This window comes from Triplophysa rosa, linkage group LG1 (assembly GCF_024868665.1).
Source record: "Triplophysa rosa linkage group LG1, Trosa_1v2, whole genome shotgun sequence".
NCBI lineage: Eukaryota > Metazoa > Chordata > Actinopteri > Cypriniformes > Nemacheilidae > Triplophysa > Triplophysa rosa.
The window spans coordinates 24,750,290-24,770,280 of record NC_079890.1 but is presented as its reverse complement, the minus strand read 5'-3'; the positions used below and the strand labels follow the sequence as shown (position 1 = coordinate 24,770,280).

Below are 19,991 nucleotides of genomic sequence, written 5' to 3'. Positions count from 1 at the left end.
AACTGCATATTTGTGGTTTGGAGCTTTAGAGTTGAATTCATTACATTTGGCTAACGCCTCTATATAGAGCAAAGACATAAGAAGCTGCCAAGTGCCAACTGACTGCAAAGCGGATCTTAGATAGAGTCAGATGAAGTTCTCTGCTTAAGGGCAGACTAGAAACACAGGACACCAACCAAAAGCTCTCTCCAACTTTGGCATTGTGTAATTCACGCTCCTGCATCTTTACTATGCAGAGACGCTCAAAGCATGGGACCCAATTCAGGTGCAGGATGGTGAGAGTCTTACCCAATGTGTCACATGGTTCATTTTTCCAGGAGCAGATGTCCAGCCCTGTCAACAGGATGGCATGGTCGTGGCGCTTGCCATTTTTACCCATCAGGCCTGACTGCCACTGGCAGAAGCTGTTGAGGGATTGGTCTGCGTGGTGGTTGATAGACAGACCCAGCTGACACGATAGATGCGGAAAGAGTTCAAAGGGTTGATGAGAGAAAGAAGAGAGGGTAATGAATCATCAGACATCTGAAAAACGTTCATGTCCTGTTTTTGTACATTCTCAGGCCCTTTCATAAAGTATGTCTAAATAATTGCTGAATAAAATATTTAATGTACAATTGTTGAAAATTATGCATTGTAGTAGCTACCTTTCCACAAAGATAAATAGCATTGCATGTGGCTTTGGATAAAAGCATCTGCTAAATCCCCAAGTATAAATTTAAATCTTACCGGATCATTTTCAAGTAAGAGAAGGCTGACCACAACAATGTTAATATCCGTCCCAATAGTTCCATCTTTGAAAAGACTGGAGACCTGTTCAACACAACAAAGTGTTGCACATCACTCCACCAAAAACCAAGCATTTAATACACATGCTGGAATAAAGTTCTCTAAGCGTTTTATTACTGTTTCAACAACACTGTTGCAGAGTAGGGATCATCACCTCACCATGTTCATGACAGTGAGGACGTAGGTAGTGAGATTCTCTCGGCCGTGTTTCTCCAGCATCTTCCTGTCCGCCACCACCAGCGTTTCCACGTTCAGGCCTCGGTCTTTGTTGGATGTAATCTCTGAGCGTTTCACCCGGCTATGCTGTTCAAACTCATCGGGCATGACAAAATGATCCTCTGTGGGAGGCTTGGGAGTATCTGCAGGTACAATGGAGACAAAAAGAAAAGAGAAGATTATGAACAGGACAGAGAGAAATGAAATACACCCAAATTGCCTCAAATAAAGTAAGTTCCCTGATAAAATCAACAGAGAAGTGATGACAGATCAGGAAATTTACAGTAAATCATTTCACTATGCTGTGTCCAAGCACTTATTGAGTTACAAAGATGATTATGGGAAGGGGAGTCATGTCTGGAGAATATAAGGAATATAAATTAATATGATATTGTAACAATATTTATTTGATTGAGACCAAAAATAACATAAATAAAAATACCAACTACACAAAGCACTTTCAATCTAAATATAGCTAAAAGGAAATTCCCTTACATACATTGCTTGCGGCGTCCACAGAAATGTTGTCTCTGGAGCTTCCCGTGCTGGTAGTCATGGTGACGGTGATGGTGGTGATGCTCATAAGGATTGTTTGATGAGAATCTGCTGGTTTTGTCAGTCTTATCCGTGTGGACGCTGCGTTCAGCTGATCGCTTGTAGATGACATGTGGCTGATGTCCAGAGGGAGCGCTGTAGTTATGTCGTAAAGCCAAATGCTGTGGTAGTGGAGTGATGAAAAGCTCCTCACCAGCAAACCGGATCAGACCTGACTGCAGAGTAACAAAGGAAGATGTATTTCTCAGCAGGTATTGAAATAATAAGAATTAAATGAGTTATTTGATGTTCAATATAACATCAAAGGAAAGGTCTATTCATGCATGGCCGTGCGAGTACTCTTCCTTTCTGTTACTGTCAATCCCACGGTCCACTGCTAGAGCATGGGACTCTGATGGAAATTATTTAAAAATGCTTTAGAATCACCATCATATAGACGGTTTCATTAAACGTTACTGCGCATGCGCACTTTTGTGACCCCAACTGAACTTCCGGTACACATTCACAAACATTTGTATTTGTAAAAAATATTTTTTACTATTTTCAATAAAAGTCGTCAGATTTTCCCTATTAGATTTGTATATTTGACTTCCTGGATCGATGCGGAGATTTCCAAGTCTCACGAGAGTAATTCAAGATCACGGAGCAGTCGCAGTTCTGCGATGTCATATGCTGTCTTCTGGAAGAAGTCGAACGTGTGCTTACACAGGGTTGGGGAGCCTTCTAGTAGCATACCGCTGGCTGACAGTACAGTAAATCCAAGGGAGAGATTAATTTTGTCTGACAATAAAACTGACCAATCATATAATTTTCTACATGGGTGCGTTTTGTTTTTTGCTAACTTTCCGCCATGTGGGGGGTTGTACACCAACAGTCTCGTAAAGTGGAAGAAGCACACGAAGTTGGTTCGCAGACCGCCAAAAAACTATGAAAGAAGAAGAAGATTTATTATAATCATAGTTTGTTCGCTGGTGAATTTCTGTTTACTCTCTGCTAGTGAAGAACCGGTTTTCAAGTCTGGAGTAGCATTGTAAATGTATCATGTGGTAAGTGTGTGTGTTGGGGGTAGTGTGCGTGCTCAGAGGGCCAAGGCTCAAACGTCACGGTTCGCTACTGTTTCTGATAACAATCAAAAGAAACCGAGAAGAACAGTTACTTGGCTAAACTTTCTCTAATATTTGGAATTTTAGACTCCGATACCAAGCTCAACCTCTAGATGTCAATGTACCATACGGTTTCTTTAAATGCGACAGAACTACAGGACCCATTCAACAAATTGTTTATTTATTAAAATAAACATGCAACAAAATTTAACAAATCGTTTATTTAATACAGTTATTATACAATAAAATAATAATACAAATTAATATTAACAAATTAAATATAAATAGTTATATTATTACACACTAGCCAAACACAAACCGGAAGTTAACTGGGGGTCAGGTGCACGCACGTCTGATGAAACGGTCTATAACAAACCTGTCACAAGCATATACAGTATGTGGTCACAAGTATCATTTGCATCTCTAGAGACCCATCTGTGATGTGAAGGTTTTCTCTGACTGCACGTTTATGCATAGGCTACTTATTTTTTACATATTATCTGTATTTAATATACTTGATACATAAACTGTGGTTTAAAAGACCATTTAGAAGCAAGGTTCCCTAAGCTGTTTACATCTTTAAATATTGTGCCTTTAAATGATTGTAAGCAGTTTCTTCAAGCTTAATTGCTAAATAGATGAATAATACATTTCTGTAAGGTTCTTTCAAAACCAATATTAATATAAAAATGATAAAGTAACTGAGAGAAAAATATATACAAATATTTTTTCAAAATGCATTGAAAAAAAGAAGGAAAAATGCTATAGAGGTTTCTTTAGAGAGTTTTTTTCACATCTTTCTACATACACATACGCCCCCTTCTAGTCATCCAAGAGGGAATTTCCCTCATTTTATAGAATTACATTTCAGGTCCTTCAAACAAACAAAATGTACACAAACGGTAATCAGTTGGACAGAGTCTTTTTTTAGAGCTCAACTTGTGTTTAACATAGAATATTCCTTAATAAATGAACACTTTAGCCTTGAATAGACTTATCCCTTCAGTTTAAGTTAACATCAGAGTGCACAAATCCAGGACCAAAATATATCAAATCAAAGAAGATACAGTAAGTAGGTATTTACAGTATGCGTGTTTGATGTCATGGGGGAAAAAGCCCATCAGAGACCATCAGAGTAACGGTGTAGCTCTTCTAACACATTTACATTCCTGGTGGTGGGGGCTTCATAGCCCCTCCAGATGAAACCTCAGTGGTTAAAAAACAGCTGTTGCTGAGTCACAAAAAATGGGCATCACCAAAGTTATAGGTGTCAGTACACAATAAACAGACAATGACATGAAAAAGATGTAGAGCAGCCCGTGGCTTCTGAAGGCATCCTGAGGAGCATCCCATTCATCAAACGTTTCAGTCCAGAGAGCAGAAGAAAATTTCATATGCCTCATAACCTTTCAGCAGCTTGTTTAACAGTGACGATTACAGCGTGGCCAGGAATGACAAGTATGATAGACTCCAAGACTCTTTTTAGGAGAACTTGACATATCTATAACCTCTCTCGCCGACATACATCTCTTAAAAGCGTCTTCTTGAAAACCTCTTTTAAAAAATAGCATTTTAATGCATTACCAGAGAACAACTAATATTGATCGCAAGTATCCACAGTTCCTCCTGGGAAGCATTCACATGATCAGCTCTCCTTTCACTCGTGTGTATTAGTATTTTTTGGGAAAGGAGGAATTTGTCTTTCCGAGCAGAATTAGATGGCATGTTTGAGAGGTAGGTGGAGGAGGTCAGATATTCACAAGAACTTGATTAATGAGGTGTGGGGTCAAAGGCGAGATCCAACCTTATCGTCTGCTATGATAGTGACACGTATTGGTGCCCTGGGACATGTCCGCAGCAAGCCAACACATGAGCACATTTAACCATTACTAATAAAACATGTCAACCCCTAATTGCTTCATTATAAGTCAAGCAGACGTGTCTCCAGATTTATTTGGTTTGGGTCAGTATTTGTACAATGTGATCCTATATTTGCTAGTACAGAAGGAAACAGCCAAAGGGTGCTGCTTCCAGCAAATGTGGCAACATTTCAGCATTAACTTCTTTTAATAACTGCCCTGTCAACGGGAAATGCGACGTGTCAGTTTGATTAAATAAAAACATTCTACGCATTCAGGTCTTTTGAAATTAGATTAGGTTTGCACCATGATTCTTTGTATTGTGCATTAGGTTTGCTGTAGTCGAATTGAATGAGCATGACGCCAACAAATTTCGATTCCCAAGAAAAGCATTAACTGATAAAATGTAAAATGTGAATGCACTGTAAGCCATTAAAAAATAAATGTGTCGGCCAGGTGCATAAATGCAATGCAATGAGGTTAGATTTACATTGGATTCTTTAGGGTTAGATGAGATAAAACATAATACATGTGTTTAGAAAGGTGTGAAACCTAGTTAAAAAATTTATAATGGATTTACGGCGTAACTGAGTGGAGACTTGATCAAATAGGTGCTGCTTTATTCATTTATTGAATATTGTCTCTTCCCTGCTTTATGTTTGCAAACATACTCTGATACCTGGTGGTCATAAAAGACTATATCCTCACAGTCTTTCTGAAACCTAGGATGTCCAAATTTGCTGTATTTCAGAACATGGAAAAAACACAGTACACTGTAAAAAACAACTAGTAGGATTTACTTAATTGTTTTAGTTTTTTTAAGTATTTTTTTTGCACAAATAGCACAAAAAATAAGTAAAACCACTGTTTTGTCCAAATTGACAAGCACTTTTTAATACTTTTTATTGGTAAAATACTTGCAAAACCCAGTGACAAACATAAAGGGTGACTAATAATAATGATTTGACAAAAAATTTAAATAACAAAATATGGAGATACAAGGTTTTAGAAGGACGGCAGCACTTGTTTCAAGTGGGATTTGTTGCAGTTTGCTGTAAAATGTCTTGTATAACAGATCTTATCAAAATTCAGTCCATCAAAGCCATTACACACACTGCTTTTATTAAAAGGGTCAACTAACACATTTTTAGTTGACCATTTTAGGCTATTGTGAACAAACTGAAAGTTATTTATTATCGGCATAACCACAAAGTTATAATAAACATATGCTGAAGATGAGCACCCTGCCCCTCTTCCATCTGGCTTTGTGATAGAATAAATATTGATAGTTTTCTTCAACATTGGCTACTAAACTGAACATAATATTTAGAGACCTGTGGTGTCATAAAGAAACCATACTGGAGTGTGTCACGGTACAGCGCATCTTCCAGTCGCTCTCTCAACCTCTCCGCTCCTGAGCTGAGGTCATCTTCCCTCTTTGGGACCAGATCTTTAACCTCTGTCTCCCAGACTGCTGAACCTCAATACATTCCGTATTGTTTTTTACTCCCCTGATTGTTTGATCCCGCCTGAATGACCCCTCCCACCTCGCAGGTGGCAAAGTAAACACGGGCACTCCTAGGGCTGAGGCGGTGTCTGCTAAAGCGCATGCTGTGAAAACAGTGGTAGATCATGGCAGGCTGCCGCAATGACCTGGGGCATTTGCTGTCAGGGCAACAAGGCCACTCAACGCCGTCCAGACCAAACCTGGTGAACTATTCCTTTACAGATAAAATGTGTATTTATTTTTAATTTTTCATGAGTTTCCTCTGTCCGGCTTAACTGCAGAGGCGACCATAAGTAGCCTTGGTTCCACTTTCACCTTGTCCTTCACCTTGTGTCTAGCGTGTGTGAGCAGGTTTAGTCAAATTCAAGCCAAAGTGTGTTATACTGTAAACCTGAAGCATTTGTGCATTAAGAACATCATATAACACACAAGCAAATACATTTATAGGCTATAGACGTAACCCAGGCTAATGTCTGCCACATACAAATGTCTGCCAAAGATGGGTAGCATGTAATTTCTTTATTTAAATTACAGGGTTAACTTTTTTGATGATACTAGCGCTGATTCACTCTATTATTAGCATATTGGAATTACAGTGTAGTTTTGCATTAAAACTTTACTTACAACCAGAAAACCAAAACTACTGATAAACATTCTGCATCATAAAACACTACGTTCAAAAATAGCTTGACAACCCACGACACTTTGATGTGGGTTTGGGCACATCTTTATATTCTAAACCACACTGATAGATAAAATGTATAATTTTTCTTCATTCATTTTTACATATTTCCATAGGGAAACATCAATCTTATAAAATCGTCTGCATTTGTGAATTAAGTGCACAGGATTGTGGTATGTGGTAAAGTTTATGCAACAGTGTCTAATGCTAAATTTGTTTGTGAAATATATTGTGAATACTGTTCCTATCTATTCAGCGATTGCAAAAACAATAAATCTTGACTTGACTGACACAAACCAAAAGACTCAAAGCAAGTGGTGATGGAAGATAAAATACAGCCTCAGCTGACTGACTACATAAGCTACCAGTTTCCGAAAAGCTGCCAGATGTCCTCTTCTGACCAACCCATGTTAGCACATTAGCCAAGATGAGTTCCCGCAGTGAAGTCTTTTCCATACAAGCCACCCCGAAAGCATGCGCTTAACCAACATCCTGAAGGGCCTCTGCGAGTGCCCTGGAGTCCAATTCGCACAATTATAACACATGTATTCCATTTGTTTTAGAGACATACCAAACTTTACTGTCAAATATCTAACAACTTTGCCCAGCAGTTAGCAGATGGAGGTGCCTTGGTTTGATAATGGGGGCAAATGGATTCCATCTGGGCCAGGTATTTTTTGTTTGTAATTTGGCAGCATGTCAGAGGACATGTGGAACTAAAGTAGCTGACTAAAAACACGAGAGAGGAAACTAACTACAGACAACAAAGATTTGCAGAACAGCAGGGATCCTGTTATCACAACATCAATTAGTGTATTTGTCACAGCCAATGATAGTTACAGCAATCCTTTGCTAAATAGCACATAATCTCTAAAATATCTTCTAGAGAAACAGTAAACAGAGATGGTGTTCACATCATTTCTGATGCTTGGCAGACTTCACTGCACTGCTTATGAATACACAGTCAGCTAAAAGCAAGTCTTTACGTAATAATGTGTTATATGAGATAGGTACTTACGTAGCCTTCTACAAAAACCACCTGACTACTCATAGGCCATTACACTCAAAGAAGGAAAATTTCTTCTGGTTTCGCATTCATGTGACCGACTTCTAGTTATCTCCTTTAAGGAACACTTGTAAGAAATGGAGATTAGAGGGCCACCGTCTGCCAGATAGACACGCTTCATTTTCACAGAAAAAACAAAAACCACCAGAGGTCTTAATTATCTCTCTCTTCCCTCCCTGAGACACGGAGATTAATCAGTCTTCACATTTTCAAAGGGTTATCAGATGTGGGGAATTAACTAATAAACCATAGTTCTCAAAGTGCTGCTTTATAGAAGACACGAAAGTCAGTTTGTTTTATGAGGTTTTGTAAGATCTATCTTGCGCTGAAGACACACAAAGTGACATAGTCCAAGTATGGGAAATCATTTATTTCCTCTGTCCATGAAACATAATTAGCATCTCTTTGTGTAAACTGGCTGTGCTTTTAAAGCCTGCGACCGTGGCATTATAAAGATGAGTAAGTGCTTACATGCTGTTAAAGGTTAGAAGAAAGCGGTGAGAAAACCGAAGCTGCTTATTACCCAGCTTTAAAACACATCTGCATTCTGCCATCGGCTTGCATCTGACCAGAGCATCCACTCAATGACTACTGTGGGGAGAGAGTGCATGTAATGCTTACAGAGACAAATGAAGAACCTTGCAAGGCTGTTTTGATCATTTGGACCAAAAGCAATAAAAGTCATTTAAGTCATTCTCTTTATTTAAACTGACTGTTCTGATTATAAATGTCTGATGCTGACATCATGAAAGTTCATATTTGATTCAGGGTTTTCTATCTGCTTCTATAGAACATAAAAGCCGATAAAATATGCCGCTTGTCTATTAAAAAGGTAATTATAGTGATACAAAGTATGTCCATAAACATTCTACCCTGTCATAATTTAAAGGTAATGGAAATAGTTTACGGAGTACAAGCATGCTGTCAGACTTATTTACTAGGCACTGGTTTAGTAAGTATATTCAAGTTTTGTATACAAACATGTAACCAGACATACACTGTGTAAGAGAGTAGTTACATAAACTCAAAGAACATAAAGACTTGAGATGAACATAACACTAACACTAGGTTCCCTTTTACAATCAATAAAAAAACGTCCATTTTATTCTACAACAAAAGATGACAAATTCTAACCAACAAACCAGCTGTAAATGAAACATGCTCATGCATTACAACTGTCCTTCAAAAACCTTATTAATCCCAGAAAGATGCACAAAGAACAATGCTTTGCGGATTAAATAAAATCAAATTTGAAAACAACCATTTTATCCTGCCTTTTATACTGCCACACACAAGTTAGAAGTGCAGGGTGAATTTCATTCCTTATAATATGTTTATGGCTTCTCTGTACTGTTGTGACAGTCACTTCTCTACTGCCCATTAGGTTTCGGTCTTCAAGTGAGTACAATGCTGTTACAGCACCAGAGTGGGACCGACCTGCCTTCTTCTCTTTCTCTCCCAGGCCCTTATTCTCTGACATCCCTAAGCAGCCTCTACATCACTGTCACCACGGAGACCACCAGGGAATACCCCCTGGCAACTCCCACAGTGCTAACATGGCATAACACCCTGTGAATTATGAAAGTGGGAGTGGGAGACATTTGTAACTACAAAGGATCCCAGCATATATTCATTCTGGCTTCAATTTGTCTGCCTGGCCTCCCAAAACTCAGACAGGTATAAATGTCCAGCACATCATCTGAGTATTGTCTCCCGTGTCCCCTATTTCCCCTTATTTAAGCCAGACACAGATTGGCCGAGTCTGTTGAAACAGGTTTTCTTTTTTTGTGTGTGTTTGGTATCACTAGATTCAGGGTTCAAAAAGCTTTATTGGCATGCTTAAAAGTTAAATAAATATTACCTCATGATATGTAAACAGAATTTTTTTGTCATTAAGTACCTCATGATTTTTAAATTATATGCCCCGTTCACTTTTATTGCATGGAAAAATTAGCAGCATCTACATTCCTCAAAATCTTCCTCCGTTGTTCCATGTAAGCTAATCATGGATGGTTTGGTTAAAGTCATCCCTTTCAACTGCAGGAAATGATGAACACTTACAGTAAATATGTTTTTAAAAGGTCTAAAGTTGACATTTTGCTGCCATGAGAGAATATTAATACTAATGCCCCAATGCATCCATGTCGGTCTCAAACTGGGAGGCCACCAACTGCAAGCACTTCAGTCAAAACCATACCATCATCATGACAGACATAACCAATGGAAATCCCAAAGCATTCTCACAACTTCCTAAATCAGACAAGCACTACAGATCGGCTCCCTGAGACTGTATTCTGTAATTCCCAGCCATTCTTTCCCATTGATGTTTGAATGGCCGGGTGCTCCACACTCGCTGCAGTATATCCAGTCAGTCTTTGAGTGCACTGACAGCTTTTCTCCTTTGCAGTCAGAGTGAATTAGCATCACAACTGTCCCTAAGTGCAATCCCACACGCTAGCGCATCGGCTTGAACCAGCAGGTCTGGCGCTGAATAAACACAGCTGAAGTGCTTCAGCAGCAATTCACATACACACACACACAAACACACCTCCGACTGCACCTCACACATTCACAGTCAGTCTAGCACCCACAAGGTTGGACTATGGGCCGGGCTGTCCATAAAAGATAAAAGAACACTCTTTGCTATCCAAAAAGGCTTCATGAAACCCCCCACCACCACCAAAACCCCCCAAAGACTCCAGAAAGACAGACGGAGAATGCGGGAAACCTTCCGCAGCAAAAGTGACTAACACCTCATAACCATCTGTGCATGGTACATAATTGATTAAATTGTCACTCTTTTTCTTTGTTTACACAGCTTACGTGATGCGTGCGATTTATATGAATTTACAAAGTTTATGTTTACCTCACAAAATCGAATTGTCCACGTTTATTATGAGTAATGGATCCATGGGTGTGTTTAAGTGTGTTTAAATACGTTACTCACATGAATAAGTTACTTATATAAGAACTTATTTCCTGTGGAAAATAAGGATGATAGTCTGACACCTAAACAGAAGAGACACTAGGGGGCTTGGGAAAGGTCATGTCTGAGTTCAGCATGATTGGAGAGAGTTTGCAGAGGGCTGAAATTCGAGGGCAAATCGAGTGGATCCCCGTCTTACAAAACCTTTCTCACATACAATTCAAAACATGAGGAGGATAATTAACTACACTCAGTCAGACTGCCTGATGGAGCCATAAAATCACTCCCTCACCTTTACACACTCTTCTTTACCTTGTTTGGATTTTTTAAAAACAGCTGGAATGAACATTAACAGGAAACTATGCTGATGAGGCAGTCTTCTGTGTTGACGCTCAGTAAGAAAATCTATAAAAGTATATAAAGTGCGAACAATGCGAAGTCTCCTTAATCTCAATTACATTTAACATCATGACAATTGAAGAGGGTTTACATCTGTGTGGTCTGAATGAGATAACTCACTGACGACATTTGTTATCTTAACCAATTTAGTCATCCAATTGTTATCTTACCTAAGAGTGTTTGCATACATGCTGATTGTTAATAAATTATGTTGTCAGTAAACATGAACTGATAAAGAACAAGTCAAGTCTACCGCCTCATTATCTGCTACAATAAACAAATGTGCAGGCAAGTAAATGAAGTTAATGAATTAGCCATTAGATAATGTCCAGCACGCAAAGCAACAAAAACAGTTTGTTTCTAAACCGTGTAAATACAATTTATGAACAGAACAGATCAATCAATCAATAATCCATGTTTTATAATTAAAGACCTATAAGTCTTTTGATATGGTACTGCTTCCAATTTCAGGCAGTTTGGTCTGACTCTGAAAGTAGAATTGGTCAACTCAAAGGAGGTGGGCTTGAACCTGCCATATGGAACCGTGACCTGGGAAAGGCGGTGAAGGATGTGGATTTATCTATGCTTACAGGCTGGGAAAGCAAGTCTGAACTTGCACAACCGTGACCCGAAGCATAGTACGCTCAAAGTTCTACCACTAAACAGGAAGCAACAGAGCGCTTCTTCCGAAGACCCACCTGCTAAATAAAACTGTGGTCAGTACTACCTTGCCATCATAGATATAGCCCGTAATAAGAATTTTTGGAAAAACCTGGCTCAACTAACACACATAGACTGTAGATGTGTTGTTACACAAGAAACACCTGAAACTTTCCAGGACAACAACTAAAAACCATAGCGCCACAGTAAAACAGGAGCAAAGTTCTTGTTTGATCATCTGAGGTCAGACATCTATTCGAACCAAGTAGCAACTGAAGGGCACAGACAGCACAGTAATTAAAAACTTAAATGAAGCAGGGTTTAGAGAGTAAATCCCCCTTTTCCCGATTTAAAGACCAAGATGGCCTGTTCTTCATTTAACAACGGAATCCCTCTCCATCTGGTATGCTGTGTGCTGTTTAACAGAGAGCGAGAGGACTAGACCAAGCAAATCAGGCTTTCATCAACTCGCTATAACTTAATGGACATGACTACCTCTGGATGTACCGGCTGTGGGGGTTTCACATCCACAGAAGCATTTATTTTACTTCTATACCGGCGTTCTCACCATAACCTCTCTCTCTTTCCTCCTCAGCTTTTCACAGCAGCTCAGAAGTAGGATGAATAGATTCTCATTTGTCCCTAATCCAAAGATCCTCATCAATCAGAGATGACATGGAAGGGTTAAAGTCCTCTGGGACTCGTTCTTTTACATTCCAACAAAGAAAAGGGAAAAAGAAAGTGAGGGTGAAAGAGAGAGAAAGTGACAAAGTGAGAGACCCCTTTTTTCTCGGACATGTCCTTTTTCCTCTTTACATTTAAGTACAAAATCCAAGGGGACACAGAGGTCTTGTTTGGTGTCCTGTATATCTGAAATGGGGCAGTCTTTGAGAATCACCTATAGCTCGGGCCATCCTGCAGAAAGGAGCTTTAAAAGAAAGAGGACTAGATCAAAGAGTTCTTGTAGTCTATTCAAATGCAGTTGCTCCTAAATCACATTGTGTCGTCACACCGTCTTAAAAGAATGGGCCACCGCTGTTTTATTGTGGAGAAGCTACCACTAATGAAAAGGACAATGCAAAGATTAGCGCTGCCAGCCAAGCGCCTGAAACCTCACTGTGTCTTTAATTGTAGGGAACAAGGGAGACAGGAAAAAACAGGGCAAACAAGGAACAAAAGAGCAGAAATCTGGATATGGTTTCACAGTAGTTCACCATCTAAGGTGAGACATGTGATCCTCTCTTTAGAAAAATGGTGAGAGACTTGTCAAACAGGGCTTGATGCTCCAGCGATTTCTCCTCTTTGGTTTACTTCCAGTAAAGCTGCTTTAACAGTTTATGTACTACATATTTTTCTATGTTTTAGTGGGCAAAGAAAGTAAATCTTTAAGAGACTGTAGAGGAAACACTTACCAGACCTGTGCAGGTGGATATGGCCACAGAGGATTCAGAATGGTTGCGGATGGAACCCTGATATAGGCAGTTATGAACAGCAGGGTCAAGTGTAGCTGTGCTGATGCCCTCTGCACCCAGTGTTTGTATAGTAAACCCATCAGCCAGCACATGGGACGGCTGCAGGTCTAGGTGTAATTCCTTTCCAAAAGCAAAAACGTGATAGTGCACTGGACCACCAGCTTCAGACAGAGACCTCCTACTCCGTCTTTGCCTTGACACATCGTGGGAAATGTAGCTGCCATGTGAGTCCACTTCAAATGGTGTGACAAAATCATAATCTGGCAAGTAAAAAAGTAGCCTACGTTACACATCAATTCCCACAGTTAACAGCTTGCTGTATTGGGTCAAACAACTAAGACTAGTCAAAAAAAGTAATAAATATGATTTAAAAATTTTTATTGATTTATAAAGAAATGCATTTTATATTTCTAATAAACATCTCCATCTTTACAGATCAGAAGAAATTTTAGTTCATATTAGTCCAAATAAATGGTCTTTTCATTTGAATAAAACTAGATATCATATGAAATAGCTAAAAAATATATTAAACAATTAAACAAGAATTGAATCTATGATTAGGTCTGGTGGTATGCAGTAGATATAACAGGAAGGGAACCCCTTTCACTGCCTATGTATACTTCACACAGTGTGACTGTATTTATGTCATAAACCCTTAACACCTATAGCTTTTTGCGTTTTTATATTTGAAGAGTTTGGTTCCAAAATGAGATAATTCAAAAATCATATTTTTTTAATGTGCATTCCAATGAATATCAATCAAACTGCAGTTGGTTTGTTTAGATTTAAGCAATAATAACTCAAAAATACAGTTAAAACATGTAAACAATAAAACGTGATAACACAATAAAAAACATGATTTGTGAAACAATTTAAAAACGGAGTTATCTCATTTTCGAACCAAACTCTTCATCTGTCTGCTTACAGATAACCATGTCCAAAAAAAGACACGTTATGCATAGTTTGTCAAATTACATAGCACAACTTTTGGAGAGCAAGCACGTGCACGCATCAATAACTGACTTGTCATCACTTAAAACAGAAAACAAATAAAGTCATCATCACAGTGTGATAAAACACAAACCTTGATAGGGGACGCCGGTAACACCACTAGATGACACAGAGTGAACGCAACAGAACTGCAGAGCCTGCAGAAACACATGCAATTCAGCAAAATTAACTTGTGAATTATAGCCTCAAATGAGACAAACAAAACAAATGTTTTCATAATGTCACTTGCCTTTATAAAGTTTCCGAACGACACGCTCGCCAGTAATCTCATTGACGTGCTGTTTACAAGCGGGACTTGTAAAGTCCAGAGCAATAGAAAAAAGCAATCCATATGGACATGCATGCATGCACCTTTCCTGTTACCTCTTCAAAAACCGGGAGATCCATGCAATGCAATAGATGGTCATTGCTAATTGTTTCATTTGTTTTGCTCAAGTTAAATCCAGCGGGTGCATTATAGCAAAGCGCACTGCCTCTGTTTGCGCGTACAGGTAACGACCGTGAGCGCTTCTGGCTGCTGAGCAGTGACAGTCGTGCATGTGTGTGCGTGTATATACTATACAGCGGTAGTGGCACCGGCTGATGGGGAGGGGGGTTCCACCAATCAGTGAAGAGCATCTACAGGCGATAGTTTGCTCACTGTCCGATATGGCGTTAGCACAGAGTTCATTGACATGGGAAGCATGTCCGCAGCGCTCTCTAAATGAATGTCCAGAGCACGTAAACACGCTGTCGAAGAAGTTTACTGTGTGATCTGAAGGGAAGAGTTGTGAATGGGCTGAGGGTTGTTTTATGATACTGTACGCCATACTGTATAACGAAGCGCTTTCACGTCAGGTCTTGTTCCTAAATATTCTGTCATTAATATTTGCAGGGATTTCTCGAGCAAGCGCTCAGCCGATGTTTATTCAAATCTGGAATATAATAAATGCACAGAATCTTATTTACATTCATGCATTCAGCACACACTTTCATTTCACACATTTTGTCTGTATCCCTGGGTATCAAACTGGTGACTCTTTATGTTAAAGTGTTTTCTTCTGCCACATCCTGACTACTTTGTTTGGACTTTATCCAAATAGGAGCTTCTGTCCTCCCTCCATGAGATGAGATAACGAGAGAGCAGACGGCTGTTAGTGACCACTAGGCATCCAAAGTCCTTTCTGGAGAAGAGCTCTGTCTACTGTTGGGTGAATGTGAGCATTATGAGAGTGATTTGTTTGTTTGATCTGCTTGCTGGTTTAGTTATGGATCTCGCAAAACTAACTGACTTTTTCATCCTAAAATGTTTACATCTCGTGTGAAAGTGAAAGCCAGGGTTTAGCCAAAGCATAAAAAACAATTTAAGACATCATACGAGCTTTTAGAGGTGGATTGAAAGCATCTTGATATTTGTTTTGTTTTTATGATGTTTCAGATTTGACTAATGAACGGCAGTGGCCAAGCTTACCGCGTTCAACACTATGTCCCCCATATGACAATTTGCTCAAAGACAATCTCCATGTGAATAGAATCATTCAGTGAGTTTAACTTTGCCTTTACAATCCATTAGGTTTTAGCATCCTTTTAGAATGTCCTTAGAAAATGTGTTGTCAGATGTTTAAGTCAATGTTGGCTGGGGGTTCAGCTTGTCAAAGCCAACCGCAAAACAAACCCCACAGGAAGATGAGCTTTGCTTTGACTACAATGTTATTATTTACAACATATTTGTGTGCCAGGATTTCTTTCTGTTTATAAAACTGTGCCCTAAATGCTCGAAATGGAGTGGGCACAGATGGCTCAACGTGGATCAACACCATACCATGAAACAATGCTTCCCTGACATATGGGGTTTATATGTGGTATGCTAAATTGAGCGTGAAAAAAGAATCATAGCCTAGATGTCTATCCAATAATCGAGCAGTCTTTGCATGTAGCCAACCAATGAACAGTACAGTATCAACGGTCCTTCATAACTTCTACAGACACAACTGGACGGGACACTGTAAATTCTGGGACATTGTAAAAGAAAAAAGTGAAAGGTCAGTTTATCGATAGCATTTTCTATTAAACATGCTTCTTCATCTACTCAAATTACCTTTGTGCAAAAAGTTGGCATGTATGACCATTGAAACAGCTTTGAATTTCACAATGTAGCTAAAATAATGCAATAGGCAGTGAAGTCATAACTCAACCTCTGACCTCATATTTGCTAATATGTGTTTCCCATCTCTTCACGTGGCTGTATACCATTTGTTTTATATTTGTTTGTATGTTGTGCAGCACTGGCTTTTCCAGCAGCAGCCCCAGCTGGGAGAGTGATGCCAGAGTTGCCTGTATCTGCTCCTAATTTACCCCGTGTTGGGTTTTGAGAGAGAACACTGAAACCATAATGTCCGAAGCATAATGGTCCGAAGCACATCTCCAATAATGCAAGTAATGGTAGAGATCTAAACCTTGGTCAAGGTAGCCTAGTTATATTGACATGAGGAAACACAGATTATGTGCAATGTATGTGATAACATTAGGTTTGTAAACTCTATGATTCATTTTTGGTGGATAACTAGATAAAAATATAATATTATTCAGCACAACAGCTACAGTATAATGTTTTATCAATAATAGTCCAGTGCTCTTGATTTACTAACTAAATAAATGTGGCATCCAGACAAGGTTGTTGACTGTTGTTGAGCAGTCATAAATCATAACCCATGACATTAATCAATATACTGTTGAGTGGCAGTTGCACCCACTATTTATTTAAATGTGTCACTGAAAGCCCAAATAGTCTAGGAGATTGTGAAATTGCCTTTCAAGACTGACCTCTTGACTTTACCCTGGAGAACATCCTTGATTTCTGGCATTTTCACTTAAAGGTCACAGGAAACCTACAACAAGAATTCCTGAAGTTTCACTATTAAACAGACATACCATGGCCTCCAAGACTGTAGGCGATGATTTAAGCTTCTAAAAAATTACAAGTCACAATGTCATATACCATTTTTTAATCGCATTAAATAGTCACACTTCTGGTGAAGCACTACACTGCCCATGATGCCAAAGAGAGAGGTTCTCTGTGGTGCTGTACTAAAAGAGCTCAGCAGCACCCATTCCCATGAAATTTAGCTAGCTCTTAACTTATATATTTGTATATTTTTATACTTAGTAAAAGAGAAATGAGTTAGGCCTAAATCATTGGTAATACGTCAACCACATTGCAGATTTTCAACCCTTTTTTGTCTTCCTTTTAATCGAAGTTTTAATTGTCAGAGCTGGTTTAGTTCATGGTTTAAAAATATAAAAAATCCCTCTCAGAAATAAATGTGCAAAATACTGCTGGAACCAAGGTTGCTGAAAAAGCATCACTTTTTTTCTACATAGTACATCAAAACAGTGTTAGCGCAAGTGTGTGGGGGGAACTGCTTAGAAAGGAGACAGGAGAAAAAGACTTGGATTTATATTAAACAATCTTTAGCATCTGATAAGACTAGCTAATGACTGCTTATGGGATCAAGACCCCTCATCCGTCTCCTTTTAAAAGCCATCAGTATGGAACCATAAAATCTTAAGTGCCTCATCCCTATGATGGACTTATTTGAATACATCCAGTATAGAGGCAGTAAAGTTGTTATCTTCATTGTACAGAGCAGTGAAAGACAAAGTAGACAGAGAATGGGTTTAAAAAACAAAACACAAGATTTAAACCTACATGAGCAGCCCTTTTTGTGTCTTAAGCACAAGTAATGCACAAGAAGATTGTCTGTTACTGTATTTAATACAAAAAACCATGACACTAGAGTATATACATACACAATACCTATGCTTACCCTACTCCTGCGGTTCTTCTTGTAGTCCAGGATTCTTAGACCTCCAGCCACCATTCCGGGCATATTAAACATTAAACATATGAACTCACAAATTACAATTTTATAAATTGACGTCACAAACCACAATCTCACAGCAAATCACTTTAAAATTATCTCAAATTACAACAATGTTATTCAGCGTTTGGTCACATATCAAAGTCTGTAGAAGTAAGTTGCTAGATTTTTCTAGAAGCTCCATATATGTCCTCCTGTCACAATCTTTCTGATGCGCCCCATTCAATTTATTTTTTTGTTTTATTTTCTTGTATTTTTCTGCTAATTTAAGTTGTCAATTTGCTCTGCATTATTTGTATGTTTTTGACTATTTGTCATGCCAATAATGCACACTTAAATTGAAATTTTGTGTTTTTTGATGTAGAGAAAGACTGTGACACATGCTGTTTCTGTCTGGAGTACCTGTGTAAAGTATCACCACAGGTGGGCTTTAGCCCTACAGGCTTTAGGTGTAAGAGGAAGATCATTTGTGGGAAAGGAGGCACCTGGGAGTCTGCTGGTAAAGGACTTTCACTGTGATCTATCAATTACACTCACAAACACACACACACACACCTATATGCTCATTTATTCAGTTCCTGTACTGTTTTAAAGGCCAAGGCTTATCGTATATGAAAGCTCACAAATGTACTCAAGCGGTAAACACTCCGCATCCTATTACCATCTGATTTATGCCGGTTTAAAGAGCATTAATGTAGACCTCACAGCGAGCCTCCATTGTGTCCTTGTTTGCAGTGAGCAAACAGACCAGCTCACTTTATTTTTAGTGTTAGCGGTCTGCAAAAGAAGAATCTCCTGAGTGGCGTGTTTGACCGTTCGAAACCATCATCCTTCACTCGCTGTCAGACATAGAATTTTACTCTCCAGTAATTGCAGCCTAAATATTGTTGTTTTGGTTATTTTTTTCCTCCATGTGTGGAAATATAAAAATTGCAGTAGTGGAGGCTGGAGGAACAGGCAGTAATTTGTTCTGAAGCCTCTTTCTTGACTAACCACAATGACCAGAGAGAGCCTGGGGATAAGGAGTGGCAACACTGACACTCCAAATACAATAATCAAGATAAAGATACAACATTTGTGGTTCATTTTACTCTGTGTCAAATAGGCTGACGAGCAAATACGGTAAAAATAGCTGCGTAGAACTGTCATTTCTGTACCGCCATGGTGAGCCATGAGACAGTTTGGTGCAACATCAAACAAAGCATTCTTGGCATTTTCATAAAAGTTTATATTTATTTAAAATCTCAGCATTTTTGTACAAATATAATGCCCAATCTGATACAAATCTTTTATGCAGGGAATGACTGACAACAGACTGAATTATTGGAAAATAATGCATGCGCTAATGTATTGTGAAGCAGAATGGCCACTGCATTTTGGGTTTGCATTACTTTACCATAATTCAACAGTTCAAAGAAAAAACTAATAACAAGAGATATACAACTGTAATGCCATCACAAAACATGGAATTACTTAACCATGCAGTTACCATCAACACATCTGGAACTTTTGTCACAATCCCATCAACAATGGTATAAAGAAAAATGATAATTTAATAGACTATCAGCATTTACATTCATGCATTTGGCAGAAACTTCTACTCAAAGCAAGGAAGATTTAGGTTTTACATTTATCAGTATGTGCTTTTCCTGGAAATTAAACCCACAACCTTGATGTTGCTAATGCCATCCTCTCCCAGTTAAAGGTATAGTGTGTATGTTTTTGGGATGATTTATGAAATACAGTATAATATACATAACTATGTCTTCAGAGGTGTGTAAAGACCTTACACAAAGAAGCTTATGTTTTGATTACCTTAGAATGAGCTATTTCTATCTGCATACACTGCGGGTCCCCTTGCATGGAATACGCCATGTTGTCTCTACAGT

The 19,991-nt window shown here is 38.8% G+C and overlaps 1 protein-coding gene across 3 annotated transcripts in view; it reads right to left on the bottom strand.

The window, feature by feature from the left end:
* Positions 1-14,748, bottom strand: part of adamts18 (ADAM metallopeptidase with thrombospondin type 1 motif, 18) — a 54,048-nt gene extending 39,300 nt beyond the window's left edge. The window contains exons 1-7 of one of the 3 annotated variants that reach the window (XM_057346313.1): positions 14,472-14,748; positions 14,316-14,379; positions 13,172-13,491; positions 1,502-1,772; positions 946-1,145; positions 727-810; positions 289-448 (exon numbers count right to left, since the gene is read on the bottom strand). In XM_057346313.1, coding sequence (XP_057202296.1) covers positions 289-448; positions 727-810; positions 946-1,145; positions 1,502-1,772; positions 13,172-13,491; positions 14,316-14,379; positions 14,472-14,585 — 1,213 coding nt within the window. In that variant the 5' untranslated portion in view covers positions 14,586-14,748. Of the gene's footprint in view, positions 1-288; positions 449-726; positions 811-945; positions 1,146-1,497; positions 1,773-13,171; positions 13,492-14,315; positions 14,380-14,471 lie in introns of those variants that run through there. The other 2 variants (XM_057346322.1, XM_057346331.1) reach the window with 2 other exon arrangements.
* Positions 14,749-19,991: the final 5,243 nt, after the last annotated feature.